We start from the raw sequence: 24,523 nt of genomic DNA, 5'->3' as shown, positions 1-24,523 counted from the left end.
TACTAGATGGTGACACCACAAACCTCTGCAATAATATAGGTCTGGCCAAAAAGTTCTGCACCAGAATACTTAGAAACAAGTAAAGGCAGATTACACTGAACAAGACTTGACTCTAATTAAAAAAGAGAAGGAATATTAAGACAACATTTGGTGTACAGGGATAGGAAAGCCAAGGCAGGTCCATCAGCAGCAAAAGGCAGCTAGGGAGAATGTGGTCCTGCTGCTGAACAAGTGTGGATGATATGGAAAAAGCTGAGATATTCGATGCCTTCTTTTCATCGGTCTTGACCGATAATCCCAGATCCCTGGGACCAGAGGGAAAGTCTGGAACAAGGACAACTTGACTTCAGTGCGTGAGGATCGAGTTAGGGAACATTTGAGCCAAGTGGACATATGCAAGTCCAAGAGACCTGGTCAGTGCTTGAATTTACAGGAATAAATAATGGTGCTCCAGTCTGTGCTATTTCCATCTTCCAACTGTTAGAAACAGCAGTAGCCAAGTGACCTTCTTGCGTGAATTTGTGCACTTTGGAAAGAAGGCACCTAAGTAATTACAGCAGTTCAGGTTAAATTTTGTCTGAATTTTAGATGGTATTAAAACCAAGAAAATACTTGTGTCTGAGAATCTCGTACATAAATCTATAAAAACAACTACAAGGTCTAAGACTGCCAGACAGCATTTCCTAAAATAACTGGAAAGAGGATAAAGCATTGATCCATATAAAAAACCCCTCTCTTTTACACATAGATATGTAGAGCTGTAGATTGACATGAGTGTACACACCTGCATACAGAAACACATTCCAAACTCATATCTGTTTTATCCTTAAAGCAATCAGTGATTAAAACTGACAAAATATTCTGTTTCTACTAATAATTAAAATTAGTATTCAGGAGGATTTTAATTTGTGTATCATAAACCCCAATAACTTTAGTAAAACAGCTAAAGTATTATTTTACCTACAATTTGACTTTTGACTGTTCTGCCATACAGAATTCTGGAATATTTCTATTTTCACCAAGTTTAATATTTTTTCTTAATGTTATTTCTTCAAATAACAATAGTGGATAATGATTTACAAATGGTTAATTTAATTTATCATGTAATTATTTTCAAAGCTGAGATGATATTTTTAAAGGTTTTTTACTCTCCTCTTCAGTTGCATAAACTTTTATATTTACAACGCTATTCCTTTTCTCTGTTTTAAATTATTTTGATTAAATACATCATTATTTACTTGAAATGATCTAGTTTCTGAATAAGAACAAAATAATTGTGAGATTTGCAGTTTTTAATAATGGAATTTCAGTGTTCATTAAGCTAATTAGTAAGCTATTATGAACAGTGCACTTTCAAAATTTTGTTACCACTCATTTATTTTTTTACTACAGAATCTTACATTACAACTCATTATTTCTCAAGAAAACAACATTGCATTTGCATCAAACAGATTATCACTGTGTTATGTTGCTTAGATACTGTAAATTTCAAGTTTAATGCATTTTTTGTAGGCATTTTACTTGCAAATAGCAAGCACCGCTTCACAGAATACATACTCAAAAAATATTTGTTATAATCTGCAATTTACAACCTATTATGGAGAAGGAACAATGTAGTTTCTTGAGACAAGGTTTTATATGTTCAACAATATTAAAGCTTTATCAAAATAATCCACACATACCTGTTCCCAGGCAAAGACATGTTGATTGAAGTAGAACTGAATTTGTTCATTGGCGATGTTGATGCAGAGTTGTTCAAAAGAATTTTTTTTGAAATTCTCAAAGCCAAAGATATCAAGAATTCCAATGTTCAAACCATCATCATTTTCACTGCAACCATGAAATAAACTTTCCATTGTTGTATCTTTATTTTACACTGACTAGCTTAATTACTATTTCACAAAGGAAAATCATGGGCCAAATCTGTACACCAGTTACACAGGGTAGTTTTTGCTAAACCAGATATCTCTTAAAATGACAATAATTTTTTTGTTTGAAATACAATAAAGGCAGATAAATTCAAAGATTACTGTATTTGCAGACTAGATATACGGAATCACATAATGACCAAGTCAATTGGTAAGTGAATGAGACAGTTCCAATTTCATTGTTAAACTAATATTTGCTAGTAATCATTCTATTGTAAACAGCTGACCACAGTATAGGAAGAACATGCAGTTCTTTTTGGTTCTCTTGTAATAACACGGGCTTTACTCAATAGCATTAAATTAAAGACTGTTGTCATGAAATAAAATTTCTTCAAATTATTTACTCACAACAATTAACATTGCTTATTTTAACATCAAAGTCAAAAGAATGAATAGCTAGACTTTTTATGCATCTAAATAACTAGTTTAAGTACTGAAATGTGGTATGAATTTAAATTACCAATTAAATTCCAGAGAAGTACTACCAGTAAAAACTTTGGTTTGATATTTTAGCAAAGGCAAACTGAAGATACATGATCATTTCTGCAACTTGAAAAAAGCTCTAATGTTTATTTGCTGAAGCAAAAAATTAAGAGGATATAATTTTATAACAAACTGAAGCTGATATTACTGTCTTCTCTGAGGAAAGTAAAAAATAAAGCACATTCTATCTATAAAATTCCTTTGACGGGCTATCTGTAACCAATTTTTTTAATAAAGATTTAGGAAATCAGAAACTAAGAATCGGCCTCAATACACTCCTTCATACACTCATGAATAGCACTTGAACCTCTTTGTGAAGTCCATCTCAAAAGAGAAGCATTTCATTGTGGAGAGATCAAATGTATTTGTTGGTTTTGACCTGAACTCGGTGACTATATTATCTATCTGAAAATTATGCTTTTTATGCATACACTGCTAAAATTTGTCTGCCTCATTCGTTCTCAGAGCTAATCACATAAAAATAGCAAACGCAAATTATTTTACTACCACAAAATCAAAGCAAAGTTCTGGTTGGTTCTTTTTGTATAGTGAAAATTTCAGGTCAAATTTTACTTCCTCTTCACCGGTATAATAAGTATTCAGTTTGAAAAGGGCTCTATAACAGACAAGTGAGAGAGGCATACAGGCTGGCAGTGCTGCCCTATCTATCATGAATTTTATCCTTTCACTTACTTACTGATTAAAGTTCTGTTTATTGTTGCTCTTCTGTAATCAAATACTCAAAAGTTTAGACAAATTTTAGGATTGCAACCTTGATTCCCCTCTGAGGTTTAAAAAAAAAAAAATCCAGAAAATCCAGATTTTCAAAACAAAACTATTTGTTATTGCTGTTCGTCTTAAGGTAGTCATAAGTTTGCTCCTTTTTACCACCATAGAGAGCCCTGACATATAGGATCTACGATGCAAACCACATAATCTCTTCTTTGATTAATTTGCAAAATGTCTCAAATCCTCATTCCCAATATCTTTTCTGTCTCTGTGTTTAAAATGTCACTTGTGTAGAGTGGACATTAACTTCAATAAATGTGAAAGCTATTCTCACACATATGAAACCACGCTCATAACCACAGTGACAAAAGCAACAGCATCAGAATTTGACCTATATAATCAACAAACGAATGTCAAAAGTTGATCCTGAAAAATACAAAAGGAAAAGTGGCTAGTATGTAATTTACAAATAGTTGAATGTGTAAAGGTCAAAGAGTAAAACACCAGATGCCTGTGCTCTCCATAGCTACTGTATTTTCATTATATACTAGGAACAGGACAAAACATTTTTTGAGGTGGTGGTGTCATAAACAAGAAGGTAGCGGAGAAAAAGAATATGAGTACACTAAATGCCCTAGTGTAGACAATAATATTCCCACTGAAAAAAAATTTCTCTTTATTTTGGAAAAACTTCTTTTACCTTAAATGTTTGTCAGGTTTGAGTAAAGTGTTGATGCGATTGACTATCCAGCTAAAGAGGCGTCCGTACAGTGCTTTGGCCATGGCATCTCTGACATCAGTGGCTTTTTCCACAGTGTTGGGACGAATAATTGTCTCTCCTCGAGTCACTACACAGTGAGAGGTGAGGGCCTCTTGCAGTTCATCTGCCTGAATACACAGCAAGGATGCACCTAGGAAGGAAGGTCACCAGCGTAGCTCAGAGGCAGATTTTGGAAGGTGAAATAGGCATTTTTGCAACCAAAGCTGCAAGTGCAATGTATTATGAATAGGGGCCAAGTCAGTCTTGAACTATGACTGAGGAATTTCACACCAAACAACTGTCAGTATCTAATTTAGTAACCAACCTTCCTAGCTTCTACTGCAGTCAATGAATAGATTCTAAACTCCTTTATCAAGGAGGCTGTTTCTCCAAACAGTCTATGGAGAAATGCTAGGGAATCTAGGTGACTCTATCAGAAGTATTGAAATTGTGAGGTGTGAATACCCCTCTCAGTTATAATCCACTCATACAAGCCACTGCTGTCCTCCTTTTGCTCCAATAAGGGGAGCTTCTTTCCCAGTTCCACAATATTTTTCTATCTATGGCAGGAAAACACGTAAGAAGATCGCGTGAATACTCCAACTCCAATATCTCTCCAACTGTAATTACTGAGAAAGTGTAGCAAATTTCTTGAGAATCTTTGTCCCTTTGCCTCCTCTACCTCCCAGCAGCCCATAATGTAAGGCATCCCTTCCAAAGAATTAGTGAGCTGTATTTCAACAGGCGCATGTGGAGAACAAGTAATGAGCAGCTGAGAAAGAAACTGGGAAAAAACCATTCAATGTGTTAATGAGGTTCTCCATCAAATGTTCAAATAACCTTGGAAAAATTCCAAAGATTTTCTTTTCAGGTATCTGCAGTATTAGTCATGTTTCCTGTATACCAGTGAACTGGTTAGTCAAATAAGATGCATAACATGGAAATCTTTTTCTTTTTCTGCATTTGAATTTAGGTGGGCTTAGAATTAATTGACCTTCAGCTTTTAATTATGTCTGCAAAATTTCCACATGAATACAGGTTCATTGATAACTCTCTTGTAATAAAATAAATTCCCTAACTAAACAGTAAGAAAAACAATCTTAAATCAAGAAAAAAAATCACTCACAATTCTCAAGGGCTACTGGGTTGGAAATGTTGCTCTTGTCAATCATATGTTCAGATACTACTGCTGAAAATTCAATGTTACCCACATTTAAAATGGCAGCCAGGACACTGTACACACTTCCAAGTTCCTGAAAAATATATTAAAAAAGACACAATACTTAATAGCCAGGTAGATTTGTCTCTGAGGTTTATGCGATGGGCATGTCTATGTGTGCTGTTTCTTGTTGTCTGCCACGTGCCCACTACTTTTAGGAACACTTTTCTCAGCAATTATTCCTGTTCTGTACTCAGTAAAGTCTCTCAAGAGTAAGACAGCCAAAGAGGGCAAGACAAACTATAGCCTAATCTGTTTTCCATACTTGTTGACAGGACAGGATTGACATGGAGTAGGGACAGCACAAAACACTGTGTACATACCCTCTTACACAGAAAGAATTCAGAGGTTATTTATATCTATCCTTCACTGTGTCTGCAGGCACAACTGTGTCTAAAAATTTAATACCTATATCAACAAAGATACAAAAAAAATCTGCATCTATGTTTCTTGGATCATGGAAACAAAGGTACTCCAAATAATAGGCCTGTATCATCCCCACCAATGTCATCAGAAGTAGTTTCACTGAGAGAAGAGTGAGGTCTCACATCTCTGATTCAGTAAAGCGCTACACCCTTCAAAACGTCAGTTGCAAACTCACTAAAGCACCTTAATATGGACACATATCTAAATTTCAAATTATTCAGTAGGTTTTGTAGGGGGACTCTGCCTTGAAAATGGCTGTTATTACTCTGGACAGTGAAGTCATATGTACAGTAAATTATTTTAAGAACTTATATAAGACAAAATTATATTTAGAATTAGTAAAATAATGCTTTCATTGCAGGTTTGACTTAGATTTGAACTGCAAATTTTCATCTGAACTGTGAATGTTTATCGGTATACCTGATGATCTGAGCATTTTTTATTCAGAAATGCTGAGGTGTTCCTGCAAAGCAGACTAGGAATCTTTGACACTGTATATTTTGAGGGATACAGTAATAGCGTGTTTTATAAATAGCAGGTTGGAAACTTTTATAGTAGTTTTATAAGAAGCAGTTTTGCAAATGTGATTGGTATTTTATAACAATGAACTTTTCACAATTGTAAAATATCTATAATATTCAATAGCTTGCTGGTACCATGTCAGGCATCATTTAGTCAGATAAAATCCCTAATTGCTCTAGAGTACTTGATCTTGTTTTTAACACTTTCAGAAGTTAATCTAGCAGTTAATAAATTAATGATTCCAGTGACAGCAAGACAAACTAGATAAGCTCACTCTAAAAAATTACGCTGAGGATAATTGGCACACAGTTTACCTAGGATTAAGCAATCATTTTCATTTTAAGCTTAGGGACACAGCTAAAATGCAAAGAAATGAATAGCTTAACTTCTGCCATTATGCTGTACAGTATGTATAGCTGCTGACATTTTTCTGCCCTTTTCCAGTGTGCTTGAAATCTGTCTTGATCTGTCACATGCAGCGTGATTATTGTTCCCCTAGGCAGTCCTTTTTCCTATTAATTTTGCTATGCAGCCTGAAATAAAACAGTTTGATTTTAAGACAGGGAGTACTGACAGTAGTTACTATTAAAGCCTGCCAATAAGTTAAAATCAAATTTCAAAGAAAAAGAAGTCTTGTTTAGGTCTCAGTTTTAACTGGAACGGAGAATTTTTTCTGTTCATGGCTTTCTGGTAATAAAACATTGAACATGTTTATACGAAAGTTCTCTGTGCACTGGGATGAATGCCCTTAGCAAAGGAATTCATTGTCTTGTAGGATCTTTTTCTTGCTGAAAAAAATTTGTCTTTGCACATGTATCTGATATCAGAACCTCAGTGGGGGAAGAAGATTGTTCCTTCACTCTTGCAAACACAGCTTCAGACAGGCTAATTCACCCTGTGGAGGATGTGAGACAGGCTAGCATGGATGGGGCTCACATGTAACCACAAGCAGGTTGCCTCCAGCACTCAACCTGCTTCTGAAACTGCGGGGATTCTACTGGTAAATAATTCCTTTACAGCTTCAGCTCATGGTGGTTTGCCGAGTTAATCAAGCGAAGATCCATCCTAGAACTGCACAATGCAGCCAGTGACATACTTCTAACTGGATCTTCAATATGTATGGAAGATTTCTTTTGGATGATCAAGATTATTGTTTCCATCCATCCAAGTGAACAAAAGAACTGGTAACAAAAACAGACTTGCTGCTTTTCATGGTTTAAATTAGGACTTATCAAGGTCTCTGGTGCTGTGATAAAACTGCTATTGGTGCTGAACCGTGCATGTCCTTTTAGGCTGCTTCTGGAAAGGTGAAAGCATAGGTGAAAGGATGTGATAGTACAGGTGTGATATTACTAAGTGCAGTTGTGAATAACATGTAGAGGAGAAAGAGACTGTGAATGCCACTGCTAATATGACTTAATGCAAAATTATTATGGAGGACTAGAATAGGTGAATAAATCTGTTTTGTTATCTATTTCTAATATTTACATTGAGGAAAGCCAGAAATAGTCCACTTCAGTAAGTAATTTTCTGTGAAAAGGTCCTTACCACACGCAGTTTTGTCAGATAAATTAAAACATACATCCATTCTGCAGCACTAGTGCTGTATGTCACAGATACTATATTGATCATCCCCCTACTATTGTTTATGATAAACTAAGTCAGCAGTAAATGACAGCTGTGATGCACCACTTCTCCTAAGACAGAACTAAGGCACAGGATGGGATTTCCTTCTCTTGCATGCTAATTTACCAAAGACAGACTGAGAAGAGGGGTTTAATGGCCAGCAAAATGATACAACATCATAAAAAAAGAATGGGTTCAGTTAATGTTTAGTGATGAGATTCAATCCAAAGGGATGTAAGAGCTTTAACTTTATTTCTGAAGCTGTGAAAATGTACTGAATTCATCAATACTCACATCAATGCAATGAATTTTTAGAACTCCCACCACGGACTTCCTCTTAAAACAGAGATGAGTCTCATATTCACAGGCCTAGAATTATTGGCTGATAAACAGTTATAATATCATTTTCTATGCATTTAATTTGCAAAAATCTTTTTTTCCCGAATTACTCGGCTGTGCTGTGTTCACTGATTTCAAAGTCTTGTTGACTAATACCATTTTATTGGTTTATCAATGCCTTGAAACCTTAAAAAATTAAATTTTATAATATAAAAGTAAGTTGACTTTGCAGCATCCTAAAACATAAACACAGTACTGCTTAAGGAAGAAAATAACAAGGCAGATTATTTGAATGCTTTATGTAAGTTTTTCCTGATTAAGGTAGCTGGTAAAGTTCACAAAAGAAAAGGGTTAGCAGCACTCACCTCCAGTGTAAAACCTATGACTTTGAAGCACTGTTCAATTAATTCAAACTGAGACTTATAAAAGCTATTGTTCATGAAATCTTGCACTATTCTGAAATGATCATTTTGCAGATATCTGAAAGAGTTGATGGATACCGAGTTAGAATACAAACGAGGCTGAGAATTCAACACTGCACTTCTTAGTAATCAATTTATGTAAAAATAAACTGCATTACCTGGGAGGTCTATATTCTGGTAGTTTATAATGTGCCAGTTTTTTCTTTTCTGCGAGACCAGCATAAATATAATAAAAAATATGGAAATTTTTCTCTCCTCTGAAACAAAAGAAACAACAAACTGTTTATTAATATAAGGATGCTACATTTACTGATGACATACATATGATTATTAAATGTTATTTTAATAATCGGCAAGACTCACACAAACTGACAAAAGAGTCTGAAAGAAACTATTACAGAAGTTCCTGTGAACACCCTTTCTGTGCCATTGTGTGTTTGTCCTGGCTGCCAGGGTGGCTGCTTGGTGCTACAAGCAGCTAAATGCTGCTTTGCCTTTGATGCAATTGGCAGATGCTGTGTAAGACCTTGCAGATTTCTCACTCTCCTGCATTAAATGGGCTGCTTAACTCCAGTTACTGTAAAACATCTTCTGACCATGGGAGAGCTGTACACTCCTTGTTCAATGATTCCAGTATGTGTGCTGTGTCCTTTAGCCTGAACTAAGAAAGCACGTAAGCAGACAATCAGCAAAGGGCCTTATGACTTGGCCCTAGGTGCCCAAACCCAGGGCAGAGGTTTATTGCACATTCAAGCTTCCTGTGCACCTTATGAAGAAGAATGGGATGCTTAGGTGAAAATTTGCAGCCATCACTGAGCCCCGAGATGCACAAGTCAGTCACTACTGAATTGTGTTCAAACCCCTGCTTTCTGCATAAGCTGAGGTATGTGCCTCAGGAGCATCCTTAAATCATAAAATCATAGAGTGGCTTGGAAAAGGACCTTAAGGATGATTTAGTTCCAAGCCCTCTGGCATGGGCAGGGACACCTTCCACTAAGACCAGGAGCTCAAAGCCCCATCCAATCTGGCCTTCAACACTTCAGGGATGGGGCACCCACAGTTTCTCTGGACAACCTGTTCCAGTGCCTCACCACCCTCACAGTACAGAATTCGTTTCTAATATCTAATCTAAACCTACTCTCAGTTTAAAGCCATTGCCCCCACTATATGCCCTTGCAAAAAAGTCTCTCCATCTTTCTTGCAGACTCTCTTTAGGTACTGGAAAGCTGCAATTAGGTCACCTGAAGCCTTCTCCTTTCCAGGCTGAACAAACGCTATTCTCTCAGCCTTTCCTTATAGGAGAGGTGCTCCATCCCTCTAACCATCTTGGTGGCCCTCATTGTCTTTTTCCAACAGGTCTGTGTCCTCCCTGTGCTGGGGACCCCAGAGCTGGATGCAGCACTGCAGGTGGGGTCTCACCAGAGTGGAGTAGAGAGGCAGAATCAACCTCCCTCGACCTGCTGGCCACACTGCTTTTGATGGAGTGCAGGATATGACTGGCTTTTTGGGCTGCATGTGCATATTGCTGGCTCATGTTCTGCCTCTCATCCACCCGCACTCCCAAGTCATTCTCTGCAAGGCTGCTCTTGATCAGTTCATCCCCCAGCCTGTATTGGTACCTGGGTGCAGCACCTTGTACTTGGTCTTGTTAAACCTCATGAGATTCCCATGGGCCCAATTCTCAAGCTTCTGTGAAACAGGATCAGAGCCCAGTGCACTCCTCTCTGCATAGAGGGTACCTAGGTCAGAGTCCAGTGCCAACTCAGTTTGCATATTTTACTGTGGACAGTCAGTAGTAGAAAACAAGACCCATTTAAAGAGTAGGAGCAGATTAGAACTCTTATCTTTCCCCTCAGTGTCTTAACCTTTAGATTGCATAGCACTGCTTTGCACACTCTCTGAAACCTCACTGTGTCCTGAAGGTTTGTGTATTTTCTTGGAAAGGGAGGGGAAACTGTATTTTCAAAGTCTTTTGGCTTGAAGTGGGTCTGGAACATGGGTCTCCCATTTTCCAGGTAATGAATGACTGGTTTTCTGTGAAAAGTCATTCCCAGCTCTTCATGCGAGTTTGGGAGTCATGGTCTCCCAGAAGAGCAAGACTTCCTCACAGTGCAGGTCCCTAAATGCCAGTTCCCTGCCCTGACAAGCCGTATGGACCAGCCACACAGAGACCTGAGTGAAGAGGACACACTCAACACGAAGAGCTTCAGTTGCCCTTGGAAGTTCATTCCTCAAAATTTAACCTCCTACAGTGGCTCTCATGCTAAACACTTTGGTAGCATTTTCTTGTGAATCCAGACACCTAAACACCTACCTAAATAACACTTGAGGCACATAAATGCATTGTCAACTGCCTGTCTCAGTATGTGACTAAATATAAATATAAATTGACAGCCTCAGAACAAACACATTAAAAGTTATGAAAAAATTGGTATTTTAAGGAAAAAGCTGATTTTATTCTGAAAAAGCAGTTTCTGTGCTTATGTTCAACTAAGGAAATAAACAACATTTAATAAAATTGCCACTAACTTTTAATTGTTTATTGAAACAATTCAAGTGGTACTTTCATGTTCTACATTTCACAAACCTACAACAGACAACAAGGTCATGCAGAAATACAAAAAGAGTGAAAAATGAATTAGACATCACCAAGGGGAAAAATTTAAATCAGTGACAACACTCCTTGTCTAAAACTCTGTTGTTCCAATTGTTATTATGGCAGAAATAGAGTTGCCAAAATATTTGTTATTTGGACATGCTATATATTAGGACATAAAATGCATATCAATAAATTTAATTGGAAAATCAATTACATTTTTCTATCATTTTATATTATGAGATACACACATGACGGAGATGGATCTGTTCTACTTTTGACCCATAACCCTTTATAAACAAGCCTTACCAGATATTCCAAAATGGAAAACAAGCAAACAAACAAAGAAATAAGCTACAGTACTAGAGGAAATGTAGTGGAATTAAATCCAAGTGATATATTTAACACAATATTTCAAAATTCCACAAAGGAATGTATAACTGAACTATTAGAAAGTTTTTAATTCTTTGCACATTCTGATATATTTTATATATCATGTGCATTTTTATGAGATTTGATTAAACAACCCAGGAAATAAAAAAAAAAAAGAAAAAAAAGAAGAAAAAATGAGATCAGGAGTAGTTTTCAGCTAGCTTACAGATTTAGAAGCTATTCATACATAATTTATAAGAAAAAAAAATCCAGGTACCTTATTCATCTTTGTGTTTTGAACCAAGATGATTTTTTCCATTGTAGGCCTACTCTGTAACCTCCAAATAAGGTCAAATATAATTTTTGTACTTACACTGCCTGGTGGACAACTCTGGATTTTTCAAGGAGATACTCTGAAATCTGAGCTCCTACTACAGTGCCACCACAAGTGAATTTCATTTCCAAATATTTTCCAAATCTGCTTGAGTTATCATTGATGATAGTGCCTGCATTCCCAAATGCTTCTACGAGGTTGTTCACCTGGAGAATCTTCTCCTGTAGAGTCCTGTTATTAGCCTGGATACGAAAAAGATATTGCTTCAGATTATCAGTAATTATTCAAATACATTCATTTTTAGGTGTTTCTATACTCTTCTTGTTGGTATTGTGAAGTGTGACATTTTAGGGGCAGCCATTCCCATGGGAATTATATGGAAAGAAAGGCACATATATATATATATATATGCGCATACAGTGAAACCCATCAGAATATAGCAATATAACACACATAATGACAACACCACCACCAGAACTGATAAATTTCTGTGGTTCATCACTCTGAGGTGGCTGATCTGCTTTTAGGATCCTTCTTAGCACCTCCTTACTGCTCCAGTGCCCCATGCTGATCCATCTGTTTGATTGCATCTCACCTGGGACATGCAAAAAATGGCATTTTATTTAGACAATTATGGTGGCCACTTCCCAGAATGACTGTGTCCCACTGAGAGTGATCTGGTTGTAGAAGGAGGTAAAAAGCTAAAAGAGGAATTTCCTTAGTACAGTTTGGGTGACTTGAAGACACTCAAAAAGGGAACTAAGTCACAGCCTGCACTGCAGTAGGTACTTCCTTGTGGAAACCCAACATATTTTCAAGTGACCCTAGTTCAGAAGGGAGGGGGGAGTAGATGGATCAGCATCATGTTCCAGTTTTCTTCTGAAAATGTGTAGCGGTCTTGCCCAAAACCAATGCCCTGAACATAGGTTCAGTTGTTTAGGTGCAAAACAGCAAAGCCTTACAGAAGCATCCCCTCTGACATACCTTGCCCAGGACGGTGAGCTGCTGAACCAGCAGATGGGCACTTTGTGTTTTGCCAGCTCCACTTTCTCCAGAAATAACGATGCACTGCAGAGAACAAGAGCAAGACTCTGAGCTCATTACACATCTCTTGGCCTAGCAAAGGATATAATTAAGACACCTCATCTATACCTGATCGGAGTTGTACGTCACCATGGACTGATAGCCTATGTCAGCAACAGCAAAAATGTGAGGAGGGTTGGCAGTCCGTTTGGCTCCAATATACAGTTTGGAATGCTAAGTGTAAGAAAAATGAAAACATTACTGGTGTCCCTTAACAACTTTTTTTTTTTTAATCAGAGTTTAGTTTTATTTTTAGATTAGTGTACAGCATGCTGAGGTTACCAGAAGTGATGTTTTCTGAGTGACCTGCTACTGCAGTCACTATACCATGAATCTGTATGTATTTAGCACTATAAGAACTGCTAAACAGAATGAAGTGCAATTTTTTATAATTTGAGCCCTGATTATGCTGTGAAACTAATTATTTAGGAGAAAATTTAATATTGCCAGACATCAAGGACTAACTGATAATTTCATTTTATTTGTGCTTCACTTCCTCCTAGTATTTATGCATGATATCGATGTCAAAACTTTAGATCTTTTCTGTACCTGTAGTACCTGATAATTAATAATGCCAAATTATTGTATGACCAGACTTTCATACTTGTCCCCTTTTGTATAATGAGAAGACAAATTCACAGAAGTTAACATTGTATAGGGTTGTTTTGTGCATGATCTACACTACAGACATAAAGATATCAGAAATTATAGACATAAAGATATCAGAAATTAGAGGTTTTTTAATTTCTCATTTCTGTGCTCAAATTCAGCATGTTAAGGGTGTGTGTCAATATGCACTTGAAGGAGCAACTCTGTTGCTAATTCTGTTTTTCAGAGTGAACTGAAGTAAGTATCAAGAATGATCTTACTTTATACTTAACACAAATATTTATATTTTAGTGGAAATTGGTGGTAGTTTAAAATAACCAAACCTAGATTTTCACACCTGTGAAGAATAAATATCTATGTTCCGAAATGGATTGACAGCGATGAGAATGTCCCCAACATAAGTGTAGATCTGATCCTTGGCATAACCCTTCTGCAACTGTTCTGTTACTGTATTCTGATGGAGAAAGAACAGGAACATTGAATTATATGGGGGAAAAAAAGAATATTAGGAAAACTTATAAAATATTCAAATTGTTACAATGAGTGAGAATAGGAAGGGAAAAAAAATTAATAGTCAGGAATACAAGTAATTGTGATCAAAAGTAATACTTTCAAAAGCACTGGCATTTCTAATTTCTTGTGTCCAAGCTCACTTTGAACAGTATATACTTACAGATCCCTTGAAGAAAAGTTTACAAAGCCATTGTGCTGTCTACTCTTTTACATGGTTCCGAATCATGGGTCATCTACCGCCACCACCTGCGTCTCCTAGAACGCTTCCATCAATGCTGTCTCTGTACAATCCTAAACATCCACTGGTCAGATTATGTGACCAAGACATCTGTTCTAGAACAAGCAGCAGTCACAACTATTGAGACCAGGTTGCTGAGAACACAGCTGCGTTGGGCAGGGCACGTCTCAAGGATGAAGGACCACCGCTTCCCTAAGATCTTGCTTTATGGTGAATTTGCCACTGGCTGCTGCAAGAGAGGAGCCCCAAAGAAAAGATACAAGGACTCCCTGAAACAACATCTCAGCCTCAGCCATAGTGATCATCATAACTGGTCTACTCTGGCCTCCAATCGGGAGGTCTGGAGACACACTATCTATAATGCAGCTGTCTCCTTTGAGAAAGCACGCAGGATCACTCTCGAGGAGAAAAGACAGTGCAGAAAGAACCCTGTCTTGCAGAATATACCACCTAAGGAGTCCTTCTGCTGTGCTTTTTGCAATCGGATATGTCTGTCACGTATTGGCCTTATTAGCCACCAGTGTGCTTGTAACAAATGTGGATAGAGCCTTTCCCAAATCTTCGTTCGCGAAGCCGAGCCATGATGACTTACAGATCTCCAAGTGGCTGTAGAAAAATGAGTTAATTGGAAGTTTCCATGAGACAGTCCTGCCTACATTTCTAACACTACAGTTTAATGTAACTTATCAAGTAAGAGCCATATGATTGAATTCATAACTTCCATTACACCTTCTCTAACAGTACTCTCAGTTATGATACGACACAGATGTTCAACTGTTTGGATCCTATTAATGTAAATAATCAGGCATCTTTCTGTATTAACAACCAGTCTCTGTTGTGATGGTTCTTTCTGTTGCAGAGCCAGTTCTCCCTGAACCAAGAAAAAAGAAGGACCCATCAGTGGCATTCAAATTCCTTGATGTAATTTCCCTCAGCTTCTTCTGCATATAGAGCCAGGTATGTAAAGTGCCTGGTTAGGTTTCCAATCAAAACAGGCCATAGAGCTGGATGAAGAAATTCAAACCAGCCTTGAGACTATTCTGTGCACAGCCTGGTAGAGGAATAATGACAGTTTGTTTACAACCACTGATGGCCTTCAAGACCTGCAGATAATGTGCTGTGGCCTGATTCTTCTCTCTGGTTTTGATGCTGAAAGCATAAACACAGCAGACTTCCCCCCTCCCTTATCCATGTTCCCCTGCTTCTAGTAGATTCATTTTTGAACTTTGACAAACCAGTGAGATTCGTATCAGTAATTTTGTCAAAATTTCACCAGCCGGCATTGACAGGTCACAGGCTCAGCTGACATAAATTGATCCCAATGCATCTCCACACCAAAATAAGACAGGGAGAACCCAGCCTGGGAGCAGAATGGTAAACTAGTTTAAGACAACTCAAGATGTTTAAGCAACAGGGAAGAAGGTGCTGGTTCTTGGACCTGGATCAATTTCAGGTTAACACACCATTGCAAACTGCATATTTAGCTCTAAGAAAATCCAGTGATATAAATTCTGTTAAGCCAATGGTGTTACAATACTGTTCAGTCTATGACTGTAAATGCAGAGATTGTTTTAGCTTTGAGTTGGAACCATTCTGACGCAGTAAATCTTATCTAAAATATTTGGTATAAAAAGGTAAAATGTCATTGTACATTTACACAGTGTGACAATACAGCTGAATTTGAAAATCAACAGCACACCATTGTGTTTTAATATGTGATTAGTCCTCTTCAGGAAAACATGAAAAAGGAGGTTCTTACCTCATCCAGTACCTCCAAGGTTGCTAAATCATCTACTTCTTCTTGGCTTGAAACTAGTGACTTACTGTAGTTCCCTTTCTTTGTATGAATACGTTCAAATCTAGAAAAGAAAGACATACAATTTCCTGATGTAAGGAAACACAGAGCAGATCTTGCATCTGTAACTGTCTTGAAGGCAATTCAGCTGAAACATTCCAGCTTTCCACTGTTCTGAATTTAACCACATAAATGTCTGAATAACAGGACAGGCGTTTACTTCTTAGTGCAGCACACTTGTACTTGACAATTCAAAATCTATTATTTGACCCCACAACTGCTGCCACGAAGAACTTTGTCACTGTATAGATCCCTCCTTGATTACATCCCCACATCAGCTGCAACACCGGAGCGATGCAATACAGGTAAAAAAAGGAACATATTTATAAAGCACGTAACAGCCAAACTTTGGCACCAACCTGCAGAAAGAAAAATGATCCAGATAACAATTATGGATAGGACAAAGCCAGGGGTGTGTGATGAAATAGTATGGCAAGGATGATGCAGACAAAGCACTCAGGATAGAAACTTTCCTAGCTTAGTAATGACAATGCTCTAAAGCCTGGCTGAGATGACCACACTGTAGAGTGAAGTGCTACAGAAACACTGGGATAAGTGAAATACATCCTGACCAAGAATTATTTTCTTGAGCTCTACAGGAAAGATACATACAAGAGAAGGAAACAAAACCTCAAATATTTTTCTTATCTGTGTTAAACTTCAATTAAGTTTATCTTGAAGTTAGATTTCTTTTGTCTTTTAATCAAACCGAAGAAAATTTTATGCAGTCTAATTTTAATTAGCAAGAAAATTCCCAGAGACTAGGATCCTTTTTTATCCAAGAGTAAAGGCATTGCTAAACAGAGCAAAGGCAGCAGAAAATGGAAGGTTTAAAATTCGCATTAGTTATACTTGCTTTATGAGATGAGGGAAAATCAGGGAAAGGGAAACTGCATAAGTAACAGCAGAGTTCACAAACTAAATCAAACTCGGATGTGCAGTAATGCACAAGCACAGAAAAACTATCAAGTAAATCTGATCTCCTGATATGACCTCACTCCGTTTGATGCTATAGGTAGGAAGGCACCTCTCAAACACCAGGAACACATACGTTGGTAATCTCAGACAGCCAGGAACCTGTGTTATGTGAAGTATTCACTCTTTACCTTAATTCCAGACAAGACCAGGGAAACTTCTTATTTAATTTTGATATTTGAATGTATGACATGAATAAAAGCAGACAGGTGTTTTCTGCCCAGGCAAGAACTTTAGTATACAGTGAACAGAGGACAGGAGAAAGAGGGTAGTTGCACCAAGATGGAAAGCTAGAACGAGTGCACATCACACTGATGGAGAAAGCTAAGAGACTTCTGAACACCCAAATTAAGATTTACTGCAGAGTTAAATGGGCTGTACCCGTTTTGTGAATATCACCTACTTCATGAGTGCTACTTCAGGTTGTGCTGGCTGTGCACTGATGAGGGATGCAGGTGCAGAAAGTCAAGCAGGCACTGACTTGGCATCAGTAACTGACTGCCAGGACTGAAGAGGGACTGGAAGAAATGGGCAAATGATGCCCTGCTAAACTGTGAGTGCAATCAAGATCCATACGATGGGAATGCTGACAGGAGTCCGCTTCATCTAGCACTTCTTTCAGTTTCTCTTGTCTCTAACAGTCATTCCCTGAGGATGACAGATTGGCCTGCCCTCACCCTGGCGCCAGTAATGGCAGTTTCTTACTCCTTTACATAGGTGCCAGCTGCCACTGGAATCTTTCAGTTGTCCACAGAGCAAAGGCAGGATTTTCACTCCCATAGATGACTTATTCTGCAACCTTAATATCAAGACACAAACATGCAAGTCTTTGTTGTAAGTGCTAACGGAGTTCCACAGTCTCTGTGGCAATATTGCAGCATGATACCCAGTGTGGAGGCTAAGTGAGCAGGAAGCATAATGAACCATATGGGTCAAGAGGATCTACATTACCCTGACGGAGGAGAGGGACCAAGTCTTGCCTGTTTTACACCCAGCTTTGAAAACTACTTTCAAACTGTTAGAACCTTGGAGCTGCATGGGAAAGCAACCCGCTTCCAAAGGTTTCATTTCAGTATTTACTACCGCCAAAAAAGACTGTCATAAATACCCCTTTAAGGATGATGGCGAGGCTGAACTATGGACGTGAAAAGCAATGGGGATGCTACACAGCACAGTACCAGAGCCATGCCATGTATCACCATGCTGCACAGAATATGCAACACATGGGCCTATGCCAACAATAGCAGTGTAAATAGATAAAAAGACATGCAGAAGGAGTATATGTCTTTGTGTGAGAAGAAAGGCAGCTTTTGCTGCAATAAATCCATAACTGGGCTGTAATTTGGTATGTATTTAAATATGCTGAAGCAGAAAACACACACGGGAACAGAAGCAGGTAGCATCAAAAGGGATGGGTCTGGTGTAAAGCAACTGCAGCTCTCCTAGGTTTGACCTCTTCTCCCTTTCCTTTGGAACCCATTTGTACCACAAAAGCTGTTCTGATAGTACCGTCCTTGCAATAACACTGTGAGACAATTTTTGGTACTATGTACCCCAGGTTGTATTAAAGAGGATGTGGAAACATTAAGATTTAAATTAACTCTTCAGCCTTGCATGATCTGCTGCTTTTTGATTTGCATTTTCCAAGCTAAAAGCCATTACTGCATTCAAAGTCAGAGGTGCAGATAATATCCTAGCCCCTCAATAGAAACCTATCCCCTCTATAAACAACACTCCTATTTAAACCTCTTTTTAAGAGTTTCATTTGAAAATTTCAATTTGGAGACTTGAAACAATTTCTCCTTTATTCCTCTATGAAGGTCATTTTGTGTCCAGAGGATGCACCTAATATCAGTATGTCTTTGAGAAAGACCTATCAATATGTACATGAGGGAAAGATGCAGGACTGCAGGACTGTGCCAAGCTGTGTTATTCTATTTTTTCCATTGCCACAGGAAGACCCAAAACAAGGCATCTGTCAAGCTTTGCTTTCCATTTCCAGTGGAATTGTTACACACTGAACACATTTTTTTTTTAAATGTTAAATTCTTATATGTTACTGCATATCAGCAAGAGAGTGATATTTCCCAACATTAGTTTCAATTACCATTTTTTAATTTAATGTAGGAAGCTAGTAACTGCCTTGCAGGAAGGGAGGAGAATGCTCCAGTCATGGACACTTCTCTTTTTCTATTTTTTTTCCTTTTAACGAAACAATCTCTATTTATACCAGGGAAGTTTAATTACATAAAATCAATTCTCCTGTAATCCTCTTCAGCTGACATTATGAGAACACTAGTGCTTGTTGGACCAGATTATATTCTCTGTTTTCCAGAGTACAGAAGAGTGGCAGATTTGCAGAACACAATATTTTTCCACTTTGCCCTCGAAGGGCACAGACCCCTCAAGGGCAGTTATACTGCTTCACTTGCTAAAACTCCAACCACTTAAAACCCCTACATCAGCGCTGTTGACATCAGTGCTGAAATTTCATTAAGATCATTCACACAGACATTGTGAACTGAAATAACCATGTTTCTCTGTTCTGCTCAGAAATTTGTTGGAGGCATTAGATCTTAGAGCCATGCTCGACAAGCAATTCAGGCAGCTAAAGGCCAGAAACATCAACACAGTATGGACAAGAAAATTAGTCAAGGCAGCATTGTTTCTGTGCATTCTCCTTCACACCAACATCCCCCCCGCTTATCTTTCAAGATTCAGTTAAATCAAAATGAGGCAACTGCAGCTTTTTCTTCTTCAATTTGTCAGAACGTATTTAAAAGATTTCTGATAGTTCCAAAAATACCATGAAGAGGAAAGTGTGACTCATAACGCCCTGTTGAACTCTCTGCCTAAACCAGTTGAAGAATCATCTATAGACTAAAAGGTGACAGGAAAAGGGCTGGGTGTAAAGAAGAAACTAAAAATAATGAAGTTTTTGTAAGGTGAAGGTGGGAACAACTGTATACCTCCCAGCAGTTACAAAGAGCAGTAAAAGTGATGAAGAAGCGCCACACAGAAACCTGTAAAAGATCTGTCATAGCTGGTGACTCTGTTTCTCTGGAGGCTATAGAGAGCAATATTAATTCACACTTAAAATCAAAATTTTGTCTTCAAAAGATAAATCTTGTGAAATATGCTTAAATAAAACTACTGTCTGATATCTATGAAAAATCTGTACCTGAATTTAGAAAGTGTAAGACTCCATTGAAAAGACTCCAGCTGCATCTGCACAATGTTTTGCAGACAACCTCCGTATTTAAATGATTCATGGCACCAGCTGCAGTCTCAGGGAGCTGTGCTGCAGCTTATGCAGTGTTGCTGAGAGCACAGTGCTGCCCTGAAGAGCTATGGGGCTTTTGACTCAGAAGTGCCCTGTGTCCAGTCACTTGGGATATGTCCTGCTCTGCACAATCTGTTTGACAAAGTTTGTGCTGCTTTACCATGACCTGCAAAAAAATGGAGGTGAGTGGTCCTTCACAATAGCCTCAAGGTGATGTATCCCTGATAAATATCAGGGGAAAAATGTGTTCTTAACTGAGCAAATAGGAGATCTCTAAAAGGACTCTTTGAGATTAGTTCCTTATTACTCTCATGAGTCGGGCCCACGCATTATGGTCAGAACCGTACCGAGAAGATAAAGGAGAAGCTCCAAAAGTAAGCAGTGCCTGCTGAGGTATCCCACCTTCAGGAAAAATGAGTTGCTGAGCAAGTGGTCTGACACAACAGTGAAGTACCACTTCCAGAGCATTACTCCCAGGGAGTTCTGAATGCAGGAGGAAATTCTTCCTCCTGTTTTCTTCAGAAGATAAACTATTCTTCATCCAGGTAGTGCTGCTGTCCACTGTATTGTACAGAAGAATATTATTCTGACACAGAGATGTGTATTAGCTAGAAGCACATGGACTGGAGATCTACTTGTTGCCAGAAACTCTCTATTGCTTCTACAGCCTGAGAGAAGTTTGCAGCATAGCCATCCTACACAGGAGTGTCCTCGGTGCAGGAGTACACACTTCTCCTTGGTACAACAAAGCCCACACTGAGTTCCAGTACAGGAAGAAGTGCTTTGAAGGACTCAAAGATTAGACTGGAACTCCAACACCTCTCATTTAAGCCACTACTCCAATCCAGATATCATCTGCAGACCCTGACCAAGACAGCACTGGACTATCTTATTCTGTGCTATCTTATTCTGTTCCTTATACTATCTTTGTCAAGCCAGCATGGTGACCTACCCTCTGCTAAAGCCTGCCCTGCAAAGCTGAGCTTCAAGGATTGCTGTCAGCTGCCTTCCACTGGCAAGATGAGTCAGAGAGACTGGGAGAGAGTGAACACCCAGAAAATAAGTGACACAAGTCTGTGCAATGAGGGAAGGTCATGAAAGGAAACTATATGGTACTCCCTGCTTTTAATAGGGGTCAATAAATTGACATCAACATTTGTGCATGTTGTACATGAATTTCTATGAAATTACTTCCCTGACCTTTCCAAGTAGTTAAGCAGAGCAATTGTTTAGCATCCTTGATCCAAGTGCTATCCCTACGTGGCCAATACAGAAGGACAAACTCTTGAAAAAATAATTCAGCTCACGCAAAACTTTGCATCACTTTGCAGTAGAATGGGTCTTTTTCCCATAATTATTAAGAGAGGATATAAAAATGATGCTCTTAATTTGGGGACCAGAGTCATTCCCTGAAATCTAGGTGCAGTGAATATCCCTTGTATATACAGCTCATTCTGGAATGAGTCACAAATCCCAGGAAATACACTTTGTACTAATCATTGCATATTTCTGAAGAGATTATTGTAAAAGCAGTCAAGAATAAGACAGCCAAACAACTCAAGATAAAAGTCTTACAAGCCTGACTGTCAGGTGTAGATGCGACAGTTCTGAAGGTCATTTCAAAGACAGCTATTTTTGCTGCAAAGTAAAACTCTTTACAATGCAGGGTTTTTTCCCCTCTTTTGGCCTCGCAAGAAGCGTATTTTTAGAATGGTTTTGGGGAATATGCTGCAGTGCTCATTTTTAATAATTATTTTCATCAGTAATTATACATTTTAACAGCTATACCGTGAAGACCCTTGTCAAGCTCAAGGACCCTGTCCTGTAAGTGACTCTCCTCACAAACCACTCCCCCCAAATTAATTGCACTTACTCTGCAACTTTGCCTGCTTCACCTCTTCTCTAACATGAATTTATCTCATATAGCTTACTTCATCATTCCAAGCAGCAGATTTTGGAGACTTTTCAGTGAAGATGATATGGGAAAGCGTTAATGTATCAAGGGGTATTTTCTCATGCTATTCTCATTGTAATTTCAGCCTGAGTTCTGAGCTAGGAAAGGTTAAGTTGCAAACAGGTATTTTTAGCACTAAGAAGTGACGATTTTAGAGTAAAATGTACTGCATTTGCTCAAAGTAAAAAAGTGGAATTTCTAATGAAACTCAATGCTAGCATTCATGCTTTTTTGAGCCTCGAGTAGCACAAGCAGTTCTGTTTAATATCTTTACAGTTCTGTTTAATACCTTTACAGTTCTGTTTAATATCTTTATCGATGGTTTAGATGAGGGGTTTGAGTCTACCATCAGCAAATTTGCAGATGACACTAAGTTGGTGGGGGAGTGTTAATCAGCTGGAAGGAAGGAGGGCTCTGCAGAGAGACCTGGACAGGCTGGAGAGTTGGGCTGATTCTAAAAGGATGAGGTTCAAACAAGGCCAAGTGCCGGATCCTGCACTTTGGCCACAACAACCCCCTGCAGCACTACAGGCTGGGGACAGAGTGGCTGGAGAGCAGCCAGGCAGAAAGGGACCTGGGAGTTTGGATTGACAGGAAGCTGAACATGAGCCAGCAGTGTGCCCAGGTGGCCAAGAAGGCCAATGGCATCCTGGCCTGGATCAGGAACAGTGTGGCCAGCAGGACCAAGGAAGTGATTCTTCCCCTGTACTCAGTGCTGATGAGGCCACACCTCAAGTGTTGTGTCCAGTTCTGGGCCCCTCAATTCAGGAAGGATATTGAGGTGCTGGAGCAGGTCCAGAGAAGAGCAACAAGGCGGGTGAAGGGACTGGAGCACAAGTCCTGTGAGGAGAGGCTGAGGGAGATGGGGCTGTTCAGCCTGGAGAAGAGGAGGCTCAGGGGAGACCTCATCACTCTCTACAACTCCCTGAAAGGAGGTTGTAGCCAGGTGGGGGTTGATCTCTTCTCTTAGGCAGCCAGCAGTAGGACAAGAGGGCATGGTCTTAAGCTCTGCCAGGGGAGGTTTAGGTTAGATATTAGGAATTAATTCTTTACAGAGAGGGTAATCAGGCATTGGAATGGGCTGCCCAGGGAAGTGGTGGATTCGCTGTCCCTGGAGGTTTTTAAGATGGGGCTGGATGTGGCACTTAGTGCCATGGTCTAGTAACCATGGTGGTGTTGGATCAAGGGTTGGACTTGACGATCTCGGAGGTCCCTTTCAACCCAGCTGATTCTATGATTCTATGAAGATATGCTAGTGCTATAACACTGCTCAAAGGCTACTGAAAAACCAGTACTATCTTCCATCATCTTCCCTGGAGCAGGACTATGGCATATTACCATTTTAAGTTTTATCAGCATAAATCGAGATTTGTTCAGTTACTCAGGAGGTTGGTGGACTCTCTTCCTCTTGTTGTTTCTCTTATTCCCATCTCTTAAAAGCATGGAGTACAATGTAGAACCTAAATCTAGGTTCCTCTTCACTAGAATAACAATAGTGGAAAGGTTCTGAGGGTGCAGTTGACTGGGCCCCAACGAATCAGTGACTCCTCAGTGTTAGAAAATACCTGAGGAACAATGGTGCTAATAGGAGTGACTGTAAGGTGACTCCGCTCTGCGCCTTTCTGAGCACAAAGATTGGACCAGAGGATTTGGTCTTCTGCAAAAAAAAACAACCCTGAGAATGTGACATAATGTAATATGAGCTCTTCTTTTTGAACTGTATCAACTGCTTCAGTAAACAACAAGATAAGATCACAAGCACATCAAGAGACTACCACTGCAGAAGGCAGTCAGAACCAAATTACACCTCAGCACAATGTGCAAAGAAGATGACTTGATTTTGAGTGAAAACAGGACTAGTGCACATAGGAAGACCCAGTGGCTGGACCTCAGCTATTAATTTCCAAGTATTTTTCTTTTTTCTTTTGAAATACAAAACTTTTATTAATAAAGTCAAATTTGATGAGGAGAGTAAACACATACTGAGAAAATAACTGGATTCTTTACTTTCAGCTTTAATTCAACATTACCAAATTTATTGACTTTATATGCCATGCCCATTTATATACCACAACATAGGTACCAGGATTTCTTCCCTTGGTGGAGGGGAGAGATCTTTAATCCCTTAAACTACCCGCCTCCCAGTGCCAAGAAAGAGGAGAGTTATGCCTTCAAATTATGGACTTAGAGAGCGTGACCTGGAGATCAGGAGGAAGGTTTACAAGGAACATTGCCAGCAACTGGTGAAAGTTCAGAA

General features: G+C 38.8%; 1 protein-coding gene across 5 annotated transcripts in view; it reads right to left on the bottom strand.

Annotated features, from left to right (window-relative positions):
• The window catches only part of MYO3A (myosin IIIA), a 117,139-nt gene that overhangs the window by 42,864 nt on the left and 49,752 nt on the right, over positions 1–24,523 (bottom strand). For all 5 annotated transcript variants that reach the window (XM_032709222.1, XM_032709246.1, XM_032709229.1 and 2 more), the window contains exons 10-19: positions 15,959–16,058; positions 13,786–13,902; positions 12,909–13,013; positions 12,741–12,824; positions 11,796–11,998; positions 8,613–8,711; positions 8,398–8,512; positions 5,027–5,153; positions 3,841–4,051; positions 1,683–1,830 (exon numbers count right to left, since the gene is read on the bottom strand). In XM_032709222.1, coding sequence (XP_032565113.1) covers positions 1,683–1,830; positions 3,841–4,051; positions 5,027–5,153; positions 8,398–8,512; positions 8,613–8,711; positions 11,796–11,998; positions 12,741–12,824; positions 12,909–13,013; positions 13,786–13,902; positions 15,959–16,058 — 1,309 coding nt within the window. The remainder of the gene's footprint in view (positions 1–1,682; positions 1,831–3,840; positions 4,052–5,026; positions 5,154–8,397; positions 8,513–8,612; positions 8,712–11,795; positions 11,999–12,740; positions 12,825–12,908; positions 13,014–13,785; positions 13,903–15,958; positions 16,059–24,523) is intronic.

The sequence above is a fragment of the Chiroxiphia lanceolata genome, chromosome 1 (genome assembly GCF_009829145.1).
Source record: "Chiroxiphia lanceolata isolate bChiLan1 chromosome 1, bChiLan1.pri, whole genome shotgun sequence".
NCBI classification, from domain to species: Eukaryota; Metazoa; Chordata; class Aves; order Passeriformes; family Pipridae; genus Chiroxiphia; species Chiroxiphia lanceolata.
The sequence above is the reverse complement of the archived record's forward strand: the minus strand, read 5'-3'. Positions and strand labels throughout refer to the sequence as shown.